This window comes from Crocodylus siamensis, chromosome 1 (assembly GCF_052110815.1).
Source record: "Crocodylus siamensis isolate JL-2025a chromosome 1, ASM5211081v1, whole genome shotgun sequence".
Classification (NCBI taxonomy): domain Eukaryota; kingdom Metazoa; phylum Chordata; order Crocodylia; family Crocodylidae; genus Crocodylus; species Crocodylus siamensis.
Genome location: NC_143395.1, coordinates 112,225,618 through 112,251,783, shown reverse-complemented (window position 1 = coordinate 112,251,783; position 26,166 = coordinate 112,225,618). Strand labels below are relative to the sequence as shown.

The 26,166-nt window shown below is 42.3% G+C and overlaps 1 protein-coding gene across 1 annotated transcript in view; it reads right to left on the bottom strand.

Annotated features, from left to right (window-relative positions):
- AIG1 (androgen induced 1) overlaps positions 1-26,166 on the bottom strand; it is a 211,158-nt gene that overhangs the window by 107,237 nt on the left and 77,755 nt on the right. Inside the window, exon 3 of the mRNA XM_090040699.1 lies at positions 25,062-25,163. Coding sequence (XP_089896825.1) covers positions 25,062-25,163 — 102 coding nt within the window. The remainder of the gene's footprint in view (positions 1-25,061; positions 25,164-26,166) is intronic.

The following is a 26,166-nucleotide window of genomic DNA, read 5'->3' as shown; positions in this document are numbered from 1 at the left end:
GGCACTGATGCCTACACAGTCAGATGGGTGGCATATTGGCTTGATGGTCTTTAGTGGTGGTGGACAGATTGTTTTTGACCTGGAGAGATGTGGGCAGTGGACTTCCACAGAGCTTAGTCCTCGGGCCTGTGTTATTCAACATCTTTATCAGCGACTTGGAGGTGGGTGTGGAAAGCACACTGTCCAAATTCACTGATGACAATGACGCAAAGATGTGGGGAGAAGTGGGCACACTGGAGGGGAGGGACAGAATCCTACTAGCTCTAGACAGGTTACAGAGGTGGGCGGATGAGAATAGGATGGAATTCAATGCAGACAAGTGCAAGGTGCTGCATCTAGGGAGAAAGAAACCTGCAACATACCTATAGGCTGGGGAACATCCTTCTCAACAACACAGTGGATGAAAGGGATCTTGGAGTCATGTTGACTCCAGATGGACATGAGCTGCCAATGTGAGGAAGCAGGCAGTAAGGCTCACGGCATCTTGTTGTGCACCTACAGATGCATCACAAACAGGTCCAGGGAGGTGATCCTTCCACTCTACGTAGCGCTGGTCAGGCCGCAGTTGGAGTACTGCATCCAGTTCTGGGCGCCGTACTTCAAGACGGATGTGGCTAAGGTCCAGAGGAGGGCCACTCACATGGTCAAGGGGCAGCAAGCCAGGCCCTATGAAGATAGACTAAAGGACCTTAATCTATTCAGCCTCCACAAGAGAAGACTGAGAGGGCATCTGGTGGTCACCTATAAACTCACCAGGGGGGACCAGTGGAAAATAGGTGAGGCTCTGTTCCCTTAGGCACCACCTGGGATAACAAGGAATAACTGCCACAAATTGATTGACAGCAGGTTCAGGCTCGATATCAGGAGGCATTACCTTACGGTTAGGGCTGCCAGGCTCTGGAATGGGCTCCCAAGGGAGGTGGTGCTCTCCCCTACCTTGGCAGTCTTCAAGAGGAGGTTGGATAGATATCTGGCTGGGGTATTATGATCCCAGCACTTATTCCATCCCAGGGCAGGGGGTCAGACTTGATGATTTGTTCAGGTCCCTTCTGACCCTAGAAACTATGAAACTATGAAAAACCAAGAAAGCAAGCAAACAGGTAAACCCCAAACTTAAGTGACATTGTCTCCTGGGTTGTTGTTAAATTTAATGCACTCATATTGGCAAAGTTCTCCAACAAATGCAAAGACCCCTCTATTTTAATTAAAATACTTTGTGTGCAGATGGAAAATCTGATGCAATACCACTAATGATTAATTTTTTACTTTTCATTAATATAGTGAACACACCACTGGTGCACCACAACTCTGCTGAGTACTCTTGGTTCAGCAGTTGAGGACAGGAGAGGGCAGGCAAGGCACAAGGACATATGTGACTTTATACTACCTGGTGATACTGCTCTGCTTTGTGCCATCAGACTGGCTGCAAGAAGCCCTGAACTCTTTGAGCAGAGACACAGATCTGGCTAACTATTTTCACTGAGTTTCATCACTAGCTCAATTTTCAGTGTCCTACCTGGGCTGCAGGAGAGAAAAATACACCTTTGACCAACCCAACCAGCCAGCCAGCCAAGCAGTGGACATAATAGATGGTTTTTAAATGCTGAAGGGCAGTAAATATTTGGAAAAGTTCTAAAGCAAGGTTATCAGAGATACAGATCATGGAGCTACATCACTTGCCCCCTGTTGCTGGCCCTGTTTTCAAGCTGACCCACATGCCACACACAGGCAGGGCCCAGGACATGTAGTGCCTGCTCCAGAACCCACACTGCTCATGACACCCTCACAGGACCAGTCTGAGACCCCCTTTTCCCCCTGCATGCCAGACCTAGCTCCAACTGGTCCAGACATGAACTGCATGCAGTTCCTGCCCCTCTGGTCCAGGATATGCACTTCACAGTCCTGGACCAGCAAGAGCAGGTGCTGGATCTGACTTGGAGGAGGAAGGGAGAGAGGTTGGGGAATGGGATACATGGGTTCCCTGCATGCTGGATCCAGCACCTGCTTTGGCCAGTCCAGAACACACACTGCATGTGGTAACCATTTTAGCTGGTCTTGGACTCATGCTGCATGTGGAGCCCACCCCAGACCAGCTGGAGTAGGCAATGTATATAGCTTGCATCCAAGGCCAACCAGACTGGGAACTGCATATGCTAGATCCAGCATGTGGGGGCAGGGGGGAGAGATCCACCTACATCATTCATCCGACCCATGGACTTAACGCCTATGGGCCAGATGGGTTTTACACCGCTATTCTAAAGTAATTTCATCACAACCTTCAAGATTCCCTTTTCTGTCCCTCCTTGATACAGGTCTTTCTGGATCTATGATATATAGATTGCATGTTCTGTATATAATCCAGTCTGACATAAACGTTTTCAGGTTCACTGAGAAACGTTTTTCTCTACTTGGTAATACTTGCTAGGAGGCCGTAATGTATTATGTTACGTGGTAATGGTATTTCCAGAAAAAAAATGAATTACACATGAAAAAAGCAATGAAAGTATGCAGGTAACCATGGCTACTGTTGTGAACTCAATAACATCTTTTATACAGCTGTGAATATTTGTATTATTGCCAATTAAGCTGTAGAGCTCAGATTTGAGAAGGCACTCATAAACAGTGATTTCTCATCTGAAGGAAAGTACTTTCCAGAGTAGATGTAGTTTTGTACATCATATAACTATGCGTCTTTTTGTATATTTGGTCTGCTACATATGCACCTCCTAGTTCCATCATTCATGTGAATTCTAAAAAATTACTAAAATAGCTTCTCTAGAGTCATCACTTTTCCTGTACATGGGTAACACTTCTTTTGCATTCAAGCTACCTCCTTTTTTTTAACCTTATCTAAGTTATCTTTCCTTTTCTGATGTATCACACAAACAATGTATCTGCAACTGGACTTCCAACAAAACCTTCTGAAGAATAATCTTGGCTACATGCAGTGAATTTTTCAAAACCTTCAAAAAACGTGGAACTCAAGCTGTAGCATTTCTTTCATTTTAAATAAGCATGAATATCTTTTTCATATCAACAGCCAACATTCTTGGATACCAAAAGTAGCATGGTAAAAAAAGGAGGGTGGCTCATGGAAGAGAGAGGCCCTTCTTTTTCTCTCTGACATTTGAATTTCCAAACTGTTTTTTCTTCCATCACCTTTCTGTTTATAAATCAGCTTTTCTCATTCCCAAACAGATATAACTGTAGAGGAGATGGAAAAAAAACCTAGTGTGCAACATAGAATTTATGCTTGGTATATTTTGGAAGTCTTTACTAAACAAATTGAAAGAGCATCTGAAGGGCCATGGTAGGAGACCAAGAACAACTTGTAAAGTGAGCCAGAGATTCCAGTAACACTAATAAAGAGAAAACAATGAAAAAGGCTTGTTGTAAGCAAGGTGAAATAGTACCTGAAACACCTCTTCTCACCTCTCGCTCCAGAGGTCTGCCCTTTGTCTTCCTCTTTCCTCCCACTCAGAGAATAAGTAACTTTCTCCAAAGAGAATCACCCAAGTCCCTTTGAGTCTGAAGCACAAATAAACTTTATTTGCTGTAACTTTTTTTTGTCTATTTTGGAAGGGAAGGATGGTGTCTTTGTTAAAGTATTGGCCTGAGACTAAGGATTCATGTTCCACCTCTGCTTCAAATATCGAGTGACATCAAGGAAGTCACGCTCTTCCTCAGTTTCCCATTTGTTAAAAGAGGAATAGCCCCGATTCTTTTTTCTTTTCTTATTGTTTATTGGAACTGCAAGCTTTCTAAGGCAGAGGCTCTCCTATTATGTGTCTTTACAACTGTTCCACACAACCAACATTGATCTTAGTTGGAGCATCTATATAACAAGTCTAAAATACAATAATAAACAGCAATAATGATAACAATATTGTCTTTAAAAGTGACGCTAGATCTTAGTAGATAGAGCAAATTCAGGAAGACAGGTAATGCAAAAGGATGACTGCAGGACAGCCAGAAAAAAAAGATATTTATGAGAGGGAAAGAAAAAAAAATCTCTCTGCAAATGGTGACCCTGCATGACACCTTTCATAGGAAAACAAATGAAACCCAAATTTCTGCATGATGGCTTGAAATAAACAAGGGGTCAGTTTTTCAATATGCACTACGTACTTTAAACATTTCTCACTTCCTGTTTGTGTTTTCTTCTTAGCAATGTATGGTACATACACAATTATCGCCTCCATGTTCTATGACTCTCCCCAGCTGACTGCTATTATCACCTCCATATTTTAATATTTGGTTTCCTCTCCTTTGATCTCTGCCTGTCTTCTGTAAGCAACTCGAATTTTATCACCTTTTCTCTCAATTTCTGATGCAGCCATTCTTCCTCCACTGGCTTTTTCTTCACTGCAGTTTCTTTGCCTTATCAGTATGCTATGGGCAAAAGCCAAAATGTCAACTTTGATTTCTGAACCAGTTGTGTATTCACATACTTTTGAAAATTATTTGTACATCTGCACATTAAAGACAATTCTCAGTATCATGTTTAAAAACACTTGACTATGTGTTTAAAAATACAGACTATGAATTACAGAAAATGCTGTTATTTTCTGGTTCTTAGCTTTAAAAAAGGACTTAAAATATATTTCATGTCCTCATTCTTTTCTAAGAAGTTTTATGTACATAAATATTTCATCTTTCTCATAAACTAGTTCATAAAATTTTTCTACACTGCATACTGTACTTGAAGAAGCAGCCACAAAAACGTGTATGGCAGTGACTCAGCAAAGTGGAACTCTGCATATAGGGTTTATGGAAAACTAGCAAAGTTCAAAATAGCAAAATAAAAGTCCCCAAGTCCCACTGAATAAATTAAATTCCTTCCTATGGGAAGTAAAGCTGAAAATGTGATACACATTTCAGTCTGTCTCAGGTAACTCCCATTTTGGACTCACCTGAGCTTACTGCCATCCACATGTTAATCTATTCTATTTTATGAGGCATCAGTAATGCTAAACATAATGTAAAAACCCATAGACAGTTTTATTGCTTTAAAAAATCAATTTAAAAAAGATGGTATCACCTTCTAGTTTACAATTTGCCCTTTTTCTTCACCCAATCCCATTGTACAGCACAGCAACTATGCATGTCGGCAAAGCAGACAACCCACTTGACCCCTGCTCAAGGCATTTCTAATGTTAATTTTTTAATTAGCTAAAAGATACTAACACTTTCCTTTCTTTTGTTGACCCCCACTTATATCTTACTAGGTAAGATATACTAGGTAAGATATAAGTGGGGATCGACAAAAGAAAGGAAGGTGCTAACATCTAGTTAATTAAAAATTAGTTAGAAGGGGGGACAACAAAAGAAAGGAAGGTGGAAGTAAGGATGTAGGGTATGAATTGAACTCTTTAGACTAAAGTTAGGACACCTCAAATATTCACAGGGCACCACAGATAAGAGTAAATCACAAAGGCACTGCAAAATCCTAAATTTCAGTAGGTCAGCAGGTATGCAACCCTATGCTGTATGTGGCACTAGTTCAACACATTTATCATTTGAATTCAGGGTGCTTTCTGGGAAAATCCTGCCAATTTTCAAATATAAACGCATGTTAAAAAATAAGATACCAATTAGAATATTAGAAAGCGGGGGGAAAGAAAATTGTAGAATGTGATAATATTACAAAAATAATGTCAGAAAATATTTTCTGATATTTTGTTCATGTAAAATAAGCCCTACTCTGACAACGATAAATAGGTAAAAATCTGGTCACTGAGTTTGTGCATGTGTCTTCAATTGAAGGAAATGCTGTCTGCCAGACTTCAACAGATCATAGGTCTGTGGAAAAAAAATCTACAAGGGTGGAATCTAGTTGCTATAGCAGCAAATTAAACAAATAAATGAGATACCATGGAATGCTGCAAAATATTTGTGGTCTGATTAAGTCATATTTGCCACATATGTTAATATTAACAGTCAGGTTTTAACTTATAAAGTAGGGTACAAAATAACAGAATTCCATTTTTATAAAATTCATAAATTAATTCTTATCCAAGTAACTGTAAATAGACATTAACTGATATACTATTTCCTTCACGCACCATGTGGCCTTTTGCTAAGATTGCAAGGATAAACAAAAGAAAATTGTGTACTTTTAACTATACTAGAAATATTATAAATTAGACCTATTCTACAGTACTACTTTTCCATACAAATATTGGTATCCCTCCCTGTACTTTTATGAAATATTAAGATATACAAAGCTATTTTCATAATGATGATATCTTCAGTGATGTGCTTGTGGGGTGTTTTATAAAATTTATTGATAGGCTGTTTAACTCTCAAGTAATCACCTTGTTTTCAATTAATCTACACACCAATTAAAAGAAGGCTGTTCTGCTTTTCATGCAGTACGTACATTTCTTCTCCAACCCAAGAAAAAGCTACATTTAATTTTTCTATTCCACTGCGCTGTATTGTTCCCTCAGATAGTGAAAGACACTATCTCAGTATAAGATATTATTAGTCATAACAGTATATCATTTTCAATTTGATCTTATTGTCTGCTTATGTTCTCTGCAAAAGGAGAAATACTTGAAATATGATTATGAAAGGACCTTGAAATCTGTTATACCAGAGGGCACAGAGAACAAGTTTGTTATATTAATTGAAGGCGAGGATGGTGAATAGATTTTTATCCATAAATACATAAAGGTTGATAAACCATGTTATGTTATTTTAAATTTAAACTTTATTTTACTCTGATTTCCAGAGAATCACCACCACAGAAAAAAGTGTGCACCACAATATAAAACACCTGTCAGAGAAACCTATTACAAAATTTAACCATTAGAAAGGAATTACCTGCCCATAGCCACAAAAGTTCACGTGGTATGCTATGTAAACTGGATTTGTAAGAAACACGCACTTTAAAATCAAGATCAGCATTTCTGTTAATTTCAGAATTAAAGATGTGCAATATTAGATCAGTATCCAGTTTCTTACTCGCATTAGTATTAGTGTAACAATCACTACTACACTTTTAGGGCCCAATCCCTGGTTTTAACCAAGCTGTACCTATGGCATAACCCATAGAGATTAAATAAAAGAATATATCTGAGCCCTCTTTTACTCATCTGATCTTTGGGCTTTTCCCAGGCCTTTTCATTGTTTGATTATAAAAACGGCTAGTCCAAATATCAGTAAACATTTTCAACCTTTTTTTTAACAAAGTCACACTCGTGCATCTGGCTGTTAAGCCTATGTTAAAGTGGAAGGTTAGAAACTGATACTAAAGTTCTTTGCGTCTGGTGTCTCAAAACATGCCATCTTCCAGCAAGATAGTGACCTCTAGCACTATCTAACAGCTAATAGCTCTTTTAACTATTTGCAGCAAAACTCATGCTTATGGCTGGTACAAAAAATAGAGGCAGCCTCCAAAGAGGGTTTTTTGTTTTTCTTTTAAAGAAGAGACATGAATTTTTAAGGGCTAGCCAGATAGTTGAGATAATGCACTTTACTACCAGATAAAGATATAGACAGACAGAAACAGAGATGCAGAGACACCGACGCCAGTCTAGCCATCGCTGCTATAGTTTACGCAGAACAGACATTGCAATAACAATAGGATACAAATATTTTTTTTCAGTAAACGTTTTAATGGTACTTGAAATTTGGGGCAGGGGAGGAGGAAGTAATTCATCACCATACAAATATCAAATGCACCTGCTCTGTCAACCTATTTACACAGTCAACAGTAACAGCAGTAATTTGACTCAAGTCTCACTGGGCATGTCTACATGAGCAATTAAGGCACATAAATAAACTCCAGATCAATAAGCTCCAGAATTTATTGATGGACAGGATGGTGAGCCAGGTCAGAGCAGCCCTGGCTGGTAGCAGGTTGTTCTGACCTGGCTGGCAAAAGCCTGCCAGCCCAGGGCTTCAAAGTGCTTCAGAGTACCTGACTGGGGCATGAGAGTGCTTCAGCACCCTCACAAAAAACTGTAAATACAAGTATTATCTTGCTGTGGAGTAAATTAGTTTACTTCAGCTTAATATGTGCACACATGTAAACATGTTTACTGCACAGCTAATTAGTCAACTGCGCAGTAAATGGCTTGCGTAGATGTGCCCACCAGCAGCATCAGTAAGCTACCACCTCCCTCTCTGTCCCCTAATTAACAGAGCTGTGGGATGTTTTCCAGGGGTATACAGTGAAATGTAGAAAGTATATGAATAAAATTCCTTTTCCTTTTCTTTACTTCTTTCTCTATTTCTTAGCTTCCTCCTCCCATCTTCTTTTACCATTGTATACATTTTCCTCTCCCCTGTTTCCTGTTGTCTCCATTCTATTATTCTTTCTCTCTCTCTCATTCTTTCTCTTCATCACTCTTTTTTTTCTTTTCTTTTTAGTAGAAGCTGGAATATCACACATTTTCTATTTTCTCTCATTAGATTAATTTCCTCTGTATGTTTTTCTTTTTTAATCCTCTCTCTCCCAGATTGCTCTCTTTTTCTCTTCCTTCCTTTTACTTCCTTTCCTCTTCACAGGTTTTGGCTTTGTGGTTAGGCATCTTGCTTTTTTTCCTCTTTCCTGCCAGAATGAGTTAGGAGCCCTCATGGACAACAATAAATTAACTGGAGAGCTTAACTTAATACAAACTGTTAACTTGCGATACTTTTATTTTGTGGGGCTCGCATACAGGTACATCCATTCTCTATTTAGTATTGACTTGCAACTTATTAGTCAGATCAGGGTTATATCTTAGATTCTTTTGTAAGCCTCAGGAGAAGGCAGTGTGTTTTTTCCTATAGACCACACATACATCAAGTGGAATGGACAGATAACGAGAAGCACCCAACATGTCATAGAAATCATAGAAAATTAGGGTTGGAAGGGACCTCAGAAGGGCCCCTAGTCCACCCCGCTGTTCAGAGCAGGACCATCACCAACTACATAATTCCAGTCAGGGTTTTTTCAAGCTGGGCCTTAAAAATCTCCAAATTCCACCACCTCTCTAGGTAGCCTGTTCCAGTGCTTCACCACCCTCCTAGTGACAGTCTTTCCTAATATCCAACCTAAGCCTCCCTTGCAGCAACTTGAGACCAATGCTCTTTGTTCTGTCATCTGTCACCACTGAGAACAGTCTACCCCCATTCTCTTTGGAGACTATCCCTTCAGGTAGTTAATCCCTTCAGTATCCCTTCAGGTACCCTGCCTGCAAACCCTCCAGGGTAGACAGTCCCAGACGTAGCCAGCCTACCAGAGGCATGACACGGATGGGCACACGTCACACCCCGAGGGTCCCCTTGGGCTCTGCGGCCCCCCCACCTTGGGCACCTCAGAGACCGCCACCCAGATGGAGCCCATGGTTCCAGGCTCCACGCAGATGGAGCCCCTGGCTCTTGGCTGCGAGGGCTGCCTGTCCCTTTTTCAGGCTCTGGGGCCCGAGAGCATGGCCACCTCCCCATGTGGGGTCTGCTCCCTTTTGGGGTCTCTGGTGCACCAGCTAGAGGAGCTCCAGGCCACAGTCCAGAGACTGCATGCTATCAGGGACTGTGAGCAGGAGATTGACTCCTACTGCCAGGCCGTTCTCCCCCGGAAGCCGGAGGGTAGACCACCATATCCCTCCAGGACAAAGGAGGACTCCAGGACCTCCCACTCTGTCCAGTCTGTCCAGTCGGGGGCATGGACCAAGGTGGTCAAGGGCCTTAAGGCCTGCCGCACCAAGGCCCCTTCCCCACCGGAGCTTAGCAACAGGTACACACCTCTTGCTGCTCCAGCACAGCCTGCCAAGTTGTCAGCTCCCACAGGCAACACAGGCTCAACTGCAGCTACCGACCCGCTCTCCCCAAGACAAAACATAAGGTGCTGTCCTGAGGGGGAATGAGGGGGCAATCTGCCTCCCTGACCTCTTAGCCTGGGGAAATCTGCTGCTTCTCGGGGGCCCGCATCCGGGACATTGGGGAGAAGATTCCAAAGCTCCTCCAGCCCATGGACCACTATCCTATTCTCCTTATTCATGTAGGCACCAATCACACGGCTCAGAGCACTCCCACCCGGGTCATGAGGAACCAGAGGGATTTGGGAGCGGGGCTAAAGGCTCTGGGGGCACAGGTGGTGTTCTTGTCAATCCCCCCAGTCTCAGGCTATGGGCTGAGGAGAGAGAGAAGGATCCACCTAGTTAACCAAAGACTGCAGTGCTGGTGTCATAGGGAAGGCTTTGGCTTCCATGACCACAGCATGCTCTTTGGTGAGAGAGGCAGCGAGCTGCTGGGAAGAGATGGCCTCTACCTCTCTTCCCTGGGGAGGAGGCTCTACACAGCCAGACTGGCTGACTGCTCCACCAGGCTTAAAACTAAGCCCGATGGGGGACGGGGGGACTACCATCACTGCTGGCCCACTGAGCAACCCTTGCAAAGCCAGTGGGCCAAGGCACTTAAGGGAGCCCACCCTTGCCCCAGCCCTGGTACAATCTGTGGGCAAGGCAAGAGCCCCCAAGGGGACACTTGCCTGCCGGTACATGAATGCCAGGAGCTTCAGGAATAAGCAATTAATAATGCAAATAATTATGATGTCATAGGGATAACAGAGAGCTGGTGGGACTCCACTCATGACTGGACCTCAGGTATAGATGGTTAGACCCTGTACAGGAGGGATTGTGTAGATAAAAGGGGCGAGGGTGTAGCTCTCTATGTTAAGGAAAGCTACATGTCCCTACAAACTGATCTTGGTGATCAGGGCAGACGACTGGAGACCCTCTGGGTTAAAATCTGTGGGGAACACGGCACAGGGGACACAATGGTGGGAGTCTACTACAGACCTCTCACCCAAAGTCAAGAGCTTGACCAGGAGTTCACCCGGGAACTGGCTAAGGCCGCATGCTCCAGGACCATGGTTGTCATGGGTGACTTAAATTACATCTCCCACGAGATGTACAATTACCTGTACATCTCGTGGGAGGATCACTCAGCCAAATCTGAGCATTTGCAAAGCTTCCTCTTGTGCGTGGATGACCTCTACCAGACTCAAGAAGTCTATGGGCCAATGAGAGGCAAAGCACTGCTCTACCTGGTACTGGCTACTGGGGATGACCTAATCGGCAACATAGTGATTGATGGGAAGCTGGGTGACAATGACCATGAGCTGATCACCTTCACCATCCGCCGTAAAGCTGGCAAGTCAGTCAGCAACACAGAAGTCCTTGACTTCAGAAAAGCCGACTTTGACAAGCTCAGGAGGCTTGTCAGTGAGGCCGTAAGGGACCGTGACCTCAGGGAGGGGAGTTCAAGAAGAGTGGTTGCTCCTCAAGGGAGCGATCCTCAATGCACAAGCTAAGTCTATTCCATCTCAGAGGAAAGGCAGCAAGAGGCACAGCAGCCCCCTGGCTCTCCAGGGACCTAGCAGACCTCCTGAGGCTAAAAAGAAAGGCCTACAAAGGATGGAGTTCGGGATTTACCTCCAAGGAGGATTGTTCTGCACTGGTCCAGTCCTGCAGGGAGCAAATCAGGAAAGCCAAGGCTGCAAATGAACTCCAACTAGCTTTGAGCATCAAGGACAATAAAAAGTCCTTTTTCAGATATGTGGGGAGCGGGAGGAAAAACAAGGGCAACATTGGACTCCTGCTGAACCAGAAGGGGCAACTGACAACTGACACCCAGGAAAAAGCCAACCTATTAAATGGGTACTTTGCATTGGTCTTTCATCAGTCCCATGGGACGCCCATGCCCGGTACAGGACAGGGAGGTCTGGGTGAGGGAGATCCCCTCCCCTCCATTAATCCTGACCTCCTGAAGGAACATCTTGAGAAGCTGGATACTTTCAAGTCAGCTGGCCCTGACAACCTACACCCCAGGGTACTCAAGGAGCTGGCAAGCATCATAGCCCAGCCCCTAGCACGGATCTTTGAAAACTCCTGGCGCTCTGGTATAGTGCCCGAAGACTGGAAGAAGGCCACTGTTGTCCCTATCTTCAAGAAAGGGAGGAAAGTGGATCCGGCTAACTATAGGACCATCAGCCTGACTTCTGTCTCGGGGAAGATCTTAGAAAAGTTTATTAAAGAGGCCATCCTTAAGGGACTAGCCAACGCCAACATCCTAAGGAATGGCCAGCATGGGTTTGTTGCGGATAGGTCTTGCTTGACCAATCTCATTTCCTTCTATGAACAGGTGCCCTATCACCTGGACAAGGGAGAAGAGATTGATGTCATATATCTTTACTTCAAAAAAGCCTTCAATTTGGTATCCTCTTGGCAAAACTGCCCAATTGTGGCCTTGGGTCCATCACGATCCGCTGGCTGGGAAATTGGCTCTGTGGTCGAACCCAGAGGGTAGTAACAGATGGAAGTCAGTCATCATGGTGTCCTGTGACCAGTGGGGTCCCCCAGGGCTCTGTCCTTGCACCCATATTGTTCAACATGTTCATTAATGATGTGGACATTGGAGTCAGAAGCAGACTGGCCAAGTTTGCTGATGACACCAAACTTTGGGGCAAAGCATCCACACCAGAAGACAGGCGGGTGATCCAGGCTGACCTGGACATGCTCAGCAAATGGGCGGATGAGAACCTGATGGTGTTTAACACCAAAAAATGCAAGGTTCTCCACCTTGGGAAAAAAAACCCTGTAGCATCCTTATAGGCTCGGCAGTGCTACGCTGGCTAGCACTATGGAAGAAAGAGACTTGGGAGACATGACTGACCAGAAGATGAACATGAGCCTGCAATGTGATGCTGCAGCTGGTAAAGCAACCAAAACACTGGCTTGCATCCATAGATGCTTCTCAAGCAAATCCCAGGATGTCCTTCCTCCCCTGTACTCGGCCTTGGTGAGGCCACAGCTGAAGTATTGCATCCAGTTTTGGGCTCCACAATTCAAAAAGAACGTGGAGAAGCTTGAGAGAGTCCAGAGAAGAGCCATGTGCATGATCAGAGGTCAAGAAAGCAGACCTTACAATGATAGGCTGAGAGCCATGGGGCTCTTTAGCCTGGAAAAGCGCAGGCTTAGGGGTGATCTGATGGCCACCTATAAGTTTATCAGGGTTGACCACCAGGATCTGGGGGAATGTTTTTTTAGCAGAGTGCCCCAAAGGATCACGAGGTCGAATGGTCATAAACTACTGCGAGACCATTTCAGGCTGGATATATGGAAGAATTTCTTTACTGTCTGAGCCCCCAAGGTCTGGAACAGTCTGCCATTGGGGGTGGTTCAAGCACCTACATTGAACACCTTCAAGAGCAAATTGGATGCTTATCTTGCTGAAATCCTATGACCCAAGCTTACTTCCTGCCCTTTGGGCATGGGGCTGGACTCGACAATCTTCTGAAGTCCCTTCCAGCCCTAATGTCTATGAAAAAAAAGGCTGCTCTCAAATCCCCTCTCAGCCTTCTCTTCTCCAAACTAAAAAAAAACAGTTCCCTCCGTCTCTCCTCAGAAGTCATGTGCCCCAGCCCCCTCACTATTTTCACTGCTCTCCACTGTATTCTCTCCAACTTATCCACATCCTTTCTATAGTGGGGGGCCCAAAACTGGACACAGTACTCCAGATGTGGCTTCACCAGTGCAGAATAGAGCAGAATAATCACTTCCCTCAATCTGCTGGCAATGCTCCTACTAATGCTATGCAGTATGCTGTTATCCTTCTTGGCAAAAACAGCGCACTGTTGACATCTAATTAGGCCATGCATATATGAAACTTTAAAGCGGGCTAAATGCTTTTGCACCACGTCAATGGTGTCAGTGTTTGCATGCCCTACGGAAGTCAAAGTCTGCATTTCTAAAGTCCATACTCTGTTCTTCTCTTTCCTTCTCTTTCCTTCCTTTCCTCGGGATCCTGAGCTCAATCATCTCATGGTCACTGTTGCCCAACTTGCCATAAACTTCCACATCCCCCACTAATTCTTCCCTGTCTGTGAGCAGAAGGTCAAGAAGAGCATGGCTCCTAGTTGGTCTCTCTGACACTTGCACCTGGATTGCCTCTGTGCTGCTGTCTTGCTGTCCCAGCAGATGTCAGGGTGACTGAATTCCCCCATGAGAACCAGGGCCTGTGATCTGGTAACTTGCATTATTTGTCTGAAGAAAGTCTCATCTACCCCATTCTCCTGGTCAGGTGGTCTACAGCATACCCACCACAATATCACCCTTGTTGCTCTCCTCTGACCCCAACCTGGAGACTCTCAACAGGCCTATCTCCAGTTTCATACTGGAGCTCTGAGCATTCACACAGCTCTTCTACACACAGAGCAACTCCTCCTCCTCTTCTCCACTGCCCTTCCTTCCTGAAAGTTTGTACCCATCCATGAAAGTGCTCCAGTCATGCGAGCTATCCCACCAAGTTTCTGTTATTCCAATCATGTCATAGTTCCTTGACTGTGCAAGGTCTTCCAATTCTTTCCTCTTGTTTCCCAGGCTCCATGCATACAGACACCTGAGGTGACTAGCTAATTGCCCTACTTTCTCAGGAGGAATAAGGCCTTCCCTGTTGCCCCCTCCTGCTTTTGCTTCCTTCAGGTCCCCTGCTTCCCTACTTACTTCAGGACTTTGTTCTCTATTCCTTGGTGAACCCAGTTTAAAGCCTTCGTCATTAGGTTAGTGAGCCTGTCTGCAAAGGTGCGCTCCCCTCTCTTTGTCAGGTGGATCCCATCTCTTGCTAGCAGTTCTTCTTCTTGGAACAACATTCCATGATCGAAGAAGCCAAATCCCTGCTGGCGACACCACATGCACAGTCATACATTGATCTGCAGGATGTCTCTGCTGCTGCCAGAGCCCTTCCACTTCACTGGAAGGACTGAGGAGAATACGACCTGTGTCCCTTCACCCTTGCACCCAGAGCCCTGTAGTCACTCTTGATCTGCCCAGGGTCACTCTTGGCAGTATCACTGGTGCCCACATGGATGAGCAGCCTGGGGTAGTAGTCAGAAGACTGGATAAGTCTTGGTAATCCTTCTATGACATCTCGGATCTGGGCTCCAGGCAAGCAGAAGATCTCCTAGAACAACAGGTCAGGCCAGTAGATCGATTCTTCTGTCCCCTGCAGAAGGGAGTCTCCAACCACCACCACCCATCACTTTCTCTTCATGGCAGTGGTCTCAGTCCTCCCTATCTTGGGGATTCCTGGCCTGGCCCCTTCCAGCAATGGTTTGTGCTCCTCCTCCTTTATTGCTAGTGCTCCATATCTGTTCTCCAGTTAGAAAAGCTATCTTAGACTTACAGGCTAAGTACAGACATTCAAAAAACCTGAGGCAGAATCAATCTGAGTTGTATGGTTTTCTGCAAGTGGCACAATTTAGGTTGGTAGTGAGCAGAATTAACCCTTTGGTGGGGCAGGCAAATCTTAGACCCAGTTCTGCCATTTTTAAACCAGTATAGGTGTGTCGAACTTCTGTTCTATTATGGGTATAGACCAGTTTTGTGTGCTGAACTTCCGTTATGGGTATAGACCCGTTTCCGGTGACTTATACCAGTAAAAGTGTAATGTACCTCGTCACAGTGCAGTAAATCTGCTTTGACAAATTCATCATATTGTTAAGGCACAGTCCCCACTTTGGGCTATTTCTGCATTGAGTAAAGGGTCTCTTCTGAGTCAGGTGATGTCAATCAGATAATTCAGCTTTCTCTAGCCTGGTGCCTCTCCCAATTTCCAGATGCTGTACTAACACAGTTCTGACATGCATCCAATTTCCAAGCACTCCACATAAGTAACAGAATAATCAAGAAAAGCTTTTACACTATTGCTGTTTTTCTCCCCAGAGTGTGCGGATAATTGATACTACTGTACTCGTGTTCCAGTTGTGGAATTGGCAGATAATAAGGAGATATATCAAAAGAAATAACATAACCACAGCATGAGCATGCAAGAAGTGTACAAATCCAGGAACATTATTCTCAATGTTCAAGCTAAATAAACTAGGCCCTGAAAGTGACCTCTACTTGGTCAATGTTCTGTCATTCAAGCAGACATTGAAGTAGTAATCACCTCAGTAGATATTTATTCTGCAAGAAGCAAGGTTTATTATTTAATTGCATACTTTCTGTCATAAAACCTTGCAATTAATGTTATAGTTGAAAGTCTGCTCTCTAAAAGTATTATAGATCTCATATCTGAATCGTTATTATCAGGCATATGACGACACATCTATTAAAAGAAAGAGAACTCAATTACATGGGAGGATCTCTGAGATTTTTAACATGGAATTAGACAGTGGTCCTGTATAGTCAAGAGACATTACAGTGAGATGTTAACAAGTGCTGTCCCACCTGTTGCACCATGCACAGGCAGGCACTTCCCCACCCACTGCACCCATGCAGCAAAGCACCCTGCCTCACCTGAAGCCCCCAGGCTCTCTCTCATGTCACCACACTGCACAGGCACACTGAGCTGTCAGTTCACCTAGCACTGCTGGCTGCACCATGCTGTTCCACCCCTGAGGCTGGGTTAGGAAGCAGAAGGGGGGGGGGATGGAGCAGGGGGTAGCCAAAGCAAAAAGGTGGGGTGGCTACTTGTTAACCCCTTGCAGATTGCATGTTGCCTTGGGGCCACCAGTTGTACAGCCCTGAATTAAATGGTCCACCAATTGGACCATTGCTACATTAAAAAATGGACTTAAAAAAACCCCCAATAAACACATTTAGTCCACTCTTTCCTGTTAAAACATTTCTGTAATGGAATTTACAATCTGCCAGGATAGCTGGAAAAAAAAACTTGGATGAAATAAACAAGGAGGAGAGCTATCGCAGGTTCTTCCTTAGAGAGACTGTCATGTAGAAATTGACTCAATTCCTAGCTCCTGATGGAGCAATTGGTTTGTCAATAACTTTCACCAGTCTTTGTAACCCTCGATCTATACAGGCTAGGTCACTAAGAGCTTTGATCCAAAGCATCTTTCACATGGCTTACTTATTTCTCCATTGGCCTGAATCACTTAAAAAGATACAACTGAGTCTCTCTCAGTGATTTCTTTTGGCATCAGCTCATTACTTCTCCAGATTTATTAAGCCTGTAAAAGATGCTTGTCAATAATAATCATAAAAAACCCCAACATAAATGATAGAACCGTATCTACGCTACCCTTAAGAGTTCCGAGTCTTTATGCTGAGTCCGATAATAAAGAGGAGAGAGAACTTGTGAGAGAGACCAGAAACGTATCACTTAAACAGGCACTTCTTTTTCCATAATTTGTTTGCACATTTCCCAGGTGCCTCTGATTCTTCTGGATGCTGTATTGAAACAAAAAGGAACTGACATCTCTTTCTAGTAAAACCATTATTTTCAGTAAATAACACCAAAAGAATAAACTGCACAAAGAAGGAAAATACCAACAATATATAATCCCTACAATAATCAACTTTCCATGTTCCCTAAAGGCAGGCTTAGGTTTCCTGAAAGGCTCTCTCTAGTGCTTTCTTATTATTTTTGAGCTTTGGCACAGTTCTACTTCTGTTGAATTTTCCTTTCCTTGACACAAAAAACGTTATTCAAATGTTAAGAATCTGGGATGCTGTTGTTAGAAACAAACAAGGATTCTTGTTGGGGCTTAACATGGATAAATCTACATGAAACCCTGAATATAGGCTGCCCCGTAAGCTGATTTGGGGTCAGCAACACTTGAACTTCAGCCCACCCTCAATGGGCTAGCCAGTTCGGGTGTGATGTCCCACTTACCTCTGTTTGCTCATTGAGAGAAGTTGGCTTACGAGCAAAACTGGATTTATAGCTTAAATTAATAATACAGAGAAGATAGTTCCTCATGTATGTCATATGCACATCACAACACCAACTACTGATAAAGAGTCACTGTGGGTTTAAACGAGCATGATTCAAATTTTATATAGCAATATATAAAATTATGATGCAATATAACGTTTTAAAATAACTGAAGCTTTATTTTTAATTATAGTAATATTGTTTTAATTGTAGTATCATAGTAACTGCATCATTGGAGTCACAAATACATATTTCTAAAATGAATGATATGATTTTTTCTTAAGTTAACAAAAAAATTATGAAGTAGATTCATAGTGAAGGGCTATTGAGCGAAGACCTGACAAACAACTTGTTTGGAGGGAAAGATTCAGTTCTGAAACTTAATTTAAATCTGGAATCAAGCTGTGTGCAAATGAGCAGTCTGATAAAATTACTACTTTGATAAATGCAGGAAATAAGCCAACTTAGTTAACTGTTTAAAAATAGATACTACTTGTTATAATGTTCTCAGGTAATCTACTTTGTGAAAAATGAAAACTTAGCCACTTGTTTTTGGGCAGCTTGTCAATCTAAACTATTTAGGGATGGTATTCGCTTCACTTATTAAAGCAGGAGTGAAATCCTGGCTACACTGAAGTCAAGGGCAAAATGTCCTTTCATTTAAGTGCCATCAGTATTTCTCTGTACTTTGATGTTTACTTGTGTGTGATAAACATCAGATATATTGGTATTTAATCTCTTTGAGGGCTCAAGGTCCCCTCCACTAGCAATTTTAATGTAGTTATCCAATATAAATATTAGCATTTGACTCTTAGCAATAAGCAAATGAAACATTTATCTAAATTTGCTAAATTGCATGGATATCAGAACTATTCACCCAACTGAACAGGGTCCAGTGACCAGTCTACCTGTTTCTATGCACGCTGACATTTCAAAAAATTAAACAAAGAACCATTTGCTTACCGGTGGGTTTTGTTTGTTTTTTTACTGTTCTTAAAAGGTATTCTAAAATCATATTTAATTGGAAAGTGCTTTGCAACACCACTATTTATAAAAAAAAGGGAAAGAAATCTGTTAAAATGGGCTAGTACTAAAAAGTACATTTCAGTGAAATCTAACTTCTAAAAAAGAATTATAATATCATTACAAAATAATTCCAGTTTAATACCTAACCATACTAATTGGAAAGTTCATGGGGAGAGTTCATGGGTCTAGCAATTTCCCACTGCTGTCATCCTTCATCATTCACTGTCATCCCAGTTTGTTTCTGCCCAACCAAATTCAACTGTGTTCTCGTTTTGTGCTGTAACTGAAATATGCTATTGCATGCATGGCGTTGATTGAATAATTAAATGTTGTGTAACTTTTTTAATGGAACATAGTCCCAGTCTCCATCAAGTTATGTCTGGAATTTGTCTGGATTCCATAAGTCTTCTGCTAGTATAGTGTGTCAGTGGAATAGAAGAATATTTGCTAAGAATGAACTGGTTGAAGAAATGCACACTCTTCATCTTCATGGTATTGAAAGCTTATATACACTGTACACGGTATGTCAGCTTACAACCCTGTTTATTAATTATATTCTGCACATCTAACAAATCTAGATATTGTTGTAGACAGCAAAAATGTTGCACACGTTAACTATTAAGATATACTAGAAACAAACACCTTGACTGGACAGAAAATTTTATAAACTGCTACTAATTTGTTAAATTGAGTCTTGTGTAAATTAAGAAGCAATTTTAAGGTTAACTGGGTGGTTTAAATTGATGGTGTGACAGTGATAACTGTTGAATGGTGGGATCCTTTTTAGCTGCTTTCCTTCAGTATTCAATTTAGGCAGTCCAACTTTGGGGTTCCTAAGTGCACACACAGCTTTACCCAAAACATCTCGCATGCAAAGCACAAAGTTAGGACTGGGACTTTCTTCAGATTAATTAAAGAAAACCTTCCATAGCAAATAAAGGATAGAGAAAGGGCAAACAGACTTTACTGACAAGGGTGCGTTGGAAGCAGTATAGTACTGTGGTATCACTATTTTTCCACTTCCTCCCTGCTTTCTGACCTGCACTTGTAGGGGCAGTGGAGATAATTCTTCGTCTTACATTCAGAGCCAATTTTCTTGTACTGTTGATGTATGTATGCTTTAAATGAGCATTTAGATAACACTTTATTTTTTGGTTGCCTTGTGGGATTTCTTCTATTCTAAATCTTTCTAATTCTTCCCTACTAGTACCTAGCCCCTTTCATCCTTACTCCCCCATAAAGAAAATAACCTAAAAGGTACTTTTCAGCATGGCAGATGGAAACAATATGAATGTAGAGTTCACAGGCCAAGCCAGGCAGGGAAACATTTGTTTTCCTGACATTCCTTAATCACACCAAGAAAATTCTGATCTAGGATGAGATACTGCACAAAAATATTTCAAGGGGGTAAATTCCTTTTTGGAGAAAATATAGTTAAAAATCAGGTTTATAATGAAAAGCCCCGACCTTAACTTTGGACATACCACCATCACTCCAAAATAGAGAGAGGCATTTTTTTCTTTTTAGGAAATTCCAGCAGACCCCACCCTTTATCCAGCTAATCTACACTTAATTATAGTTCCTTATCTTTAGCACAAAATGAAAAAAAAATGGACAGAGAAGGAATATTAATCAATTCACTCTCTTTGTCCTTGTACTAATGACATATGAGTTATCTCATACGGGGAAGAACAAATAATACTATCAACTTTCTCTCTTTCGGGCCTAAATAAGAACAGCCCCAGATGTTTGGATTTAGACATCTAGTTGGTTGAAATGTTCTGATTCTTCCCCCTTCAAAAATTGAGAACATTTTTTGCTTTAGAACATTTCCCAGATAATAGTAGCACTAATGGCTGAAACAACTATTGAGCACACATTATTAAAAAGCTGCAACACTGGGCTGCATGGACGATAGAAGGACAGGTCTACTCTAACTCTGTCACAAGCCTGGGAGCACCCTGGGGAAGCACAGCCTGTCCACTCCTTCCTACACCACACCCTAGAAATTTGGTAACGTAACTGGCTTCACATGGTTCCCAACATAGGCCAAGAAGTACGTCTACTCAAGACAGAGAAACAGGGTTTAGGATATGCGTTCATTTGCAGCACTACAAAGTGCCCCAGCAAAGCAGAGTGCTATGAGGTGCAGGAGTATTCATGTGTGTAGAAGTTTCCATGAAGCCCTTCAGGCCCTGGCAGACATTACACTTGAGATGTGATTAACCAGTTAATCACATCTTAAGTAGTAACTTGGCAATACAGTCGTTCAATTAATGGCACGATGAAACAGGAAATAACCCACAAACAGGAAGCATTTCAAGACCCTGGTGTGCTCCTGAGGCTGGGAGTGCCAACAGTGGAACAAACGAGCTGACTGGTGCTCTCAGCCACGGGAGCGCTGGGCACCCGGCTTGCTACTTGCACCCGGTGCTGAGGGATCTCATGGCTCCTCCTGCATCAGCAACATGGCACAGTTGGGAACTAATGCCCAATCACTAATTCACATATGTTATGGCAGGAGGCGCAATTGTTGGGATCAAGGACCAGAACCTATTATGTCTTTAGCTGGATGTCTGTCAGCGGTCTCAGTGATGTGTTCTCCAGCTAGGGAGCATGGGTGGGGGTGGGTTCCCTTAATGGGGGCCAGTCTCTCTGCTGCCATTGTGGAGGCAGTGGCACTGGTCTCTCAGCAGAGTTGTTGCTCCCTGGGGGGAAGTGGGAAACAGTGGCTCTAATAGCTGTAAGTGAGGAAACTGCAGTTTTGCTCCTTGGAGGCTGTCAGGGATCTAACTACTCTTCCTCTCCCCCTCTTGGGAAAGAAGTGCAGGAAGGAGGGCAGAGCACTATGGGATGCTTGGGGACCAGAGACCCTATGTAGCTCTATATATAACTGCCCACACTTTATGTACAGGGCTGCAGCCAGCCAGAATGTATGCACGCTAGCTTTCCATCAGGTGATGAGTGCATATAGTGCTAAAAAAGTGATGCGTGTCCAAAGCTGCTTAGTGTAAGTGAGCACAGGTGCGGGACATTCCAAACTGGCTATGCTGCCTAATTTCCGCGCTGTGGCATGTACTGAACTGGAATTAGCTGCAAGTGCAATCCTGGGTTTGCAACAGATACAGTGCAGACATGTCCTAAGAGCATGGGAAAAGAACCAAGCGACTGAAAGGTAAAGGAGAGGAGGGATTTATGGCTCAGTGGCAGCATCTGCATGAGACACTGACTGTGCAGTCATTACTGCACAGTCATTTGGGACTTGTATAACCAAGTCCTAAATGACTGCACCAGAGTTACTGAGCAGTAGCGTCACCAAATGGCTTTTAGGTGATGCTGACTGCACAGTAGCTTGTTACTACGGCACAGTAACATCACATCACATTTCATGCCACGTGATGCTAATGAGCAGTAGTAATGAGCTACTGCACAGTAAGCACCTTGTGTAGATGTGCCCAGTAACAGGGGAGTAAGTTGACATGATTTAGCTGGGGAGGAGCATACACAACAAGCAGCTACTGCTGAGCAGCTGATGTGCTGTAAATCCCTATCCTCCTTTTACATTGTGGGTACCAATTTGTGTGGCCACACCTTGACACAGAACAGGAACTCACGAACAGTGCTACAGACAAAAAGATCTGACTCTTAGGCTATGGACACACACAAAAGTGAAGCTTGAGGAACAAAACAGAGGAAACGGTACCATGGCAGCTACCCACAAATCAGCTGGCTGTATATTTGAAAGTGTGAGAAATAAGCAGACTGTGTATACTAAAAGCATGCATTAAAAAGCAGGAAAATACCACTCCTGATTCGTTCAGGGGAAAATTCACCATTGTTGGAGTGGGTCGACAGCTTTTGTGTCATCATGGTTGTGTCTTGTTCAAAGCTTGGCTTGGCACAAGTTAACCCCCTCATGGTTTCACTGACAGTTTTAATTCCTCTCTGGGCAATAAATCCTCTCAGTAAGCTTGGTTTACATAGCTTAGCTCCAACAAAACAGTTATCATGGGGCATGCATTGCTCCTGTTAAAATGTATTAAATTTGGGGGGATATATGTTATTTGTGCACAAAGTAAAGTCCATGTTGTCTGACTTTTTTAAAACTATACTGAGATGATTTCTGCCCTTTTCACCAAAAAACAAAACAACTAAAATAAATCACATCTCCATACTTCCTAACACCTGCCATCTCAAAATAATAGCCCTTGCTAATAAATAAAGTACTAACATGCTGAGGGAACTTTAAAAAAGTAGATGAGATTTCTAGACCCTCCCCCTTTCAAATCTCATATTTTGACGGGCAATGCATCAAAATTAATTAGAATGAAAGATGGTGAAGATAATATGATGGCAAAAACATCAGAAAGAATTAGACTGAAAGGTTGTGAAAAGCCCAACAGTCATAAGCCTCCCCTGTGACCCAGCCAAAGGAACACTTGGATAAATAGAGACTGACAAGGCAAACAATTCCTTCACAAAAGACTTTCGAAAATGCCTTCTACAATATTTCAAGTTGAACATAAAAACGTCTAAGATGTTTGCATACTATTCATTTTTGTACACTCTATGATGTCCAAAATATCAAACAAAACCTCTCTTCAAATAGTTCACCAAATATACATTTCCACAAAACAACATGGGCTTGAACTGCCTTTTATGTTGCAGTATGAAAGAAGAAATGTCCTGAACACACAGGACCATATGTTGTCACCTGTTTCACAATGTATGTCTATCACAAATGTTGAGGCATGTCTATGAAAAATGTCCCAAGTTAGCCATTTTCAGTGTGCAGAATGTCACCTGGAAGAAATGTCTTTACAGATACCACAATTCTGTATGAAAAATAAAAATAAATGTATGTATGGCTTGGCAGCTCTTCTAAATGCTTAGCATAAGACCTCAAATTTGGAGAGAAGGACTGTCTGGACTAATGCATCAGAAAAAAGAGCAATATGCCATAACACTCTTTCCAAAACCAGGATAAAATGGTAAAATATTTAGCAGAACTTCAGGATCTCTTAGCATTAATAACTTCCATGTTGCATCGTATACACACAATTTGGGGTAACACACAATAACTATTTAGACAGCATGCATACCAAATTATGTCAAGAAACAATTTATTCTGAACAGTACTGATTCACCATGGCTATGCAATGCATACTCCTTGTAAAATGGCTTCTGCTGTGTCTACAGAATAACAGTGCCAAATGGCATGCCATGCTCTGATAGGAGTGGAAAGGTATAATAAAAACGTCTTTTATAGACTCAGTAAGACAAGATGCGTGAAACAAGCATGAAAGATTTGAGCTCAATATCACCTGCATTGTACTAACATCGGATGGAAAAATATACCCTTAATGTTTTCTTCATCCACAAAGTGCTATGTTAGTTGAGGATTAGCAAGAATCTTCAGTTTTTGAGGGCCTTTTCACTGTCACTCGCAATGAGGAGGATGGGTTTAGCTCATCAAGATGTACTTATTTGGCATGAACTCCTCATTTTTTTGGTTACCAATATATCCTTTTTCCTCCAATAGCATTTTCTAAAACCTATCATCACACTGGTGCACACATTTCTAAAGGATAATTTAACATGGGTCCTGCTACAGAGTTCTGGCATACTTGGGTAACCAGCACTTTGTTTTTAACCACACACAAAGGCATCATATGACTGACAGAAATGCATTTAATTTCTTGAACAGACTTATCCCTCTATCCAACTTTTTGTTATATAACAAACTTAGTCATAAATTACCCTGATGTAGAACTTTGGGGGAATTTGTCAGTGAATGAGTTTATCGTTGGAAAAGAATGGTTGATTCATTGTGGGGAATACTCAGTTTTGACTGAATATGCTCAGGTAGAGGGTGGAAATTCTGCTAAGAGACTCATTTGCCCCAAAAGAACATACTGCTAAGTGGCGACATCTCAGCTTTGCTCTGATGAGGGCTTAGAAACATTTGTACTCTCAGAAAAGGTCAAAGGACAAGAAAATCACTTCTGACCCAGCCCTACACTGTAGTCCATTTGATAGGCCTGCTAATCAATCCTTCCCTCCTAAGGGCTGTCTTCTCAGCTAGTGCAAACTTCTGTTCCATCACAGACCATACTGGCTTTAGTTCCAGCCTGTAGGGCCACCAAGCTTCAGGTGGGGTTTCTAGGCAAGCACAGGAATCCTTTAGCAGTGCAAAAAATCAGCGACTGACGTATGTACAAGGTGTTACATTTGCTTAACAACTTTCTTTTCTAATTACATTTTATCAGGATTTCACAGCCATTAGTATGAGAGATGTGTGAACTTTTGCATGGAAAAACCAGTCTCTTAACAGCTTTGATTATGCAAGAAACTGTTATTTTACTCACCATCCCATGATTAAGCCAGGCTGGTATAAAATTATCAAGCAGCTTTGGGTAAACCAGTTCTCTGTCATAGATATAGATGCTCCAGAACAGTGTCACAACAAACTGGGAGGGTAAAAAGGGAAAGAAAAGATTTTAAGGAAGTGTTACAATCAACTGGCTGATTTTACTAGCCTTCGTTTTACCTATCTACCTCTCTATATATAGCTAGAGATCTATAGGCAGATACAGATGTTACTGCTCTTAAACCCAGGGTTGCTTTTACCCACAATGGGGTCTTGGATTTTTATTTACACTCTCAGAAGTTTTTTCCCCCTGTTTCTGACATTTGGAAAAATACCATTTGGAAAAATAATGTTTTGAATTATATGCAGGTGGCCAAGTTACAATTGAATATTATATTTTAGTAGCAGATGTGGCTTATAAATAATGTTTTACCACTAACAGCATAGAAAACAGAGAAAAAAAGGATATGCAATCGCACTTACAATATACAGAACATACTAGTATGTAGAGTATTAGGACTTCTATCATTTGATGTGAGGTTTGTCCCTGAAAAGGCCACTTCCATACCCTAGCACTTATTAAGTCCCATTTAAGACCTGAACCATTCCCCCTCACCCCACACACACACTTAAACTTTAAGGTACTACTACCTACATGATCCACAGAGATCCAAAGCATAGATTTGTAACATCTTCCCCACTTCATTATATGAAACTTGCCTTGGATTTTGTCAAAGGGATTACCTTAGTAGGAGCCCAAAGCATGGACATTTAACTGTCCTCCTTTTCTTTAGATCAAGGATAGCAGAACCAGTTTGGATTAAATAGAAACTTAGCCTCAACCTTTGCTCAAAGCTTGCACAAAATCTTTTAACATCTTCTGATGTTTAAAAAAAGCTGAATGCTTATTTCCATCATATTTTTTACTTTGACCCACCTCCACATTGTCCGATTCTATCCAAGACCATTGAAGTGGAAATCCTGAAAACCATTTCTTATGATATTTTTGTCCAACTAAACGCATTGAGTATTGGAAATTTGGAAGCTCTAAACTTTGAGGTTTTTTCAGCATTAATTTAACCCCCTCATCCCTCCCTGCTTTT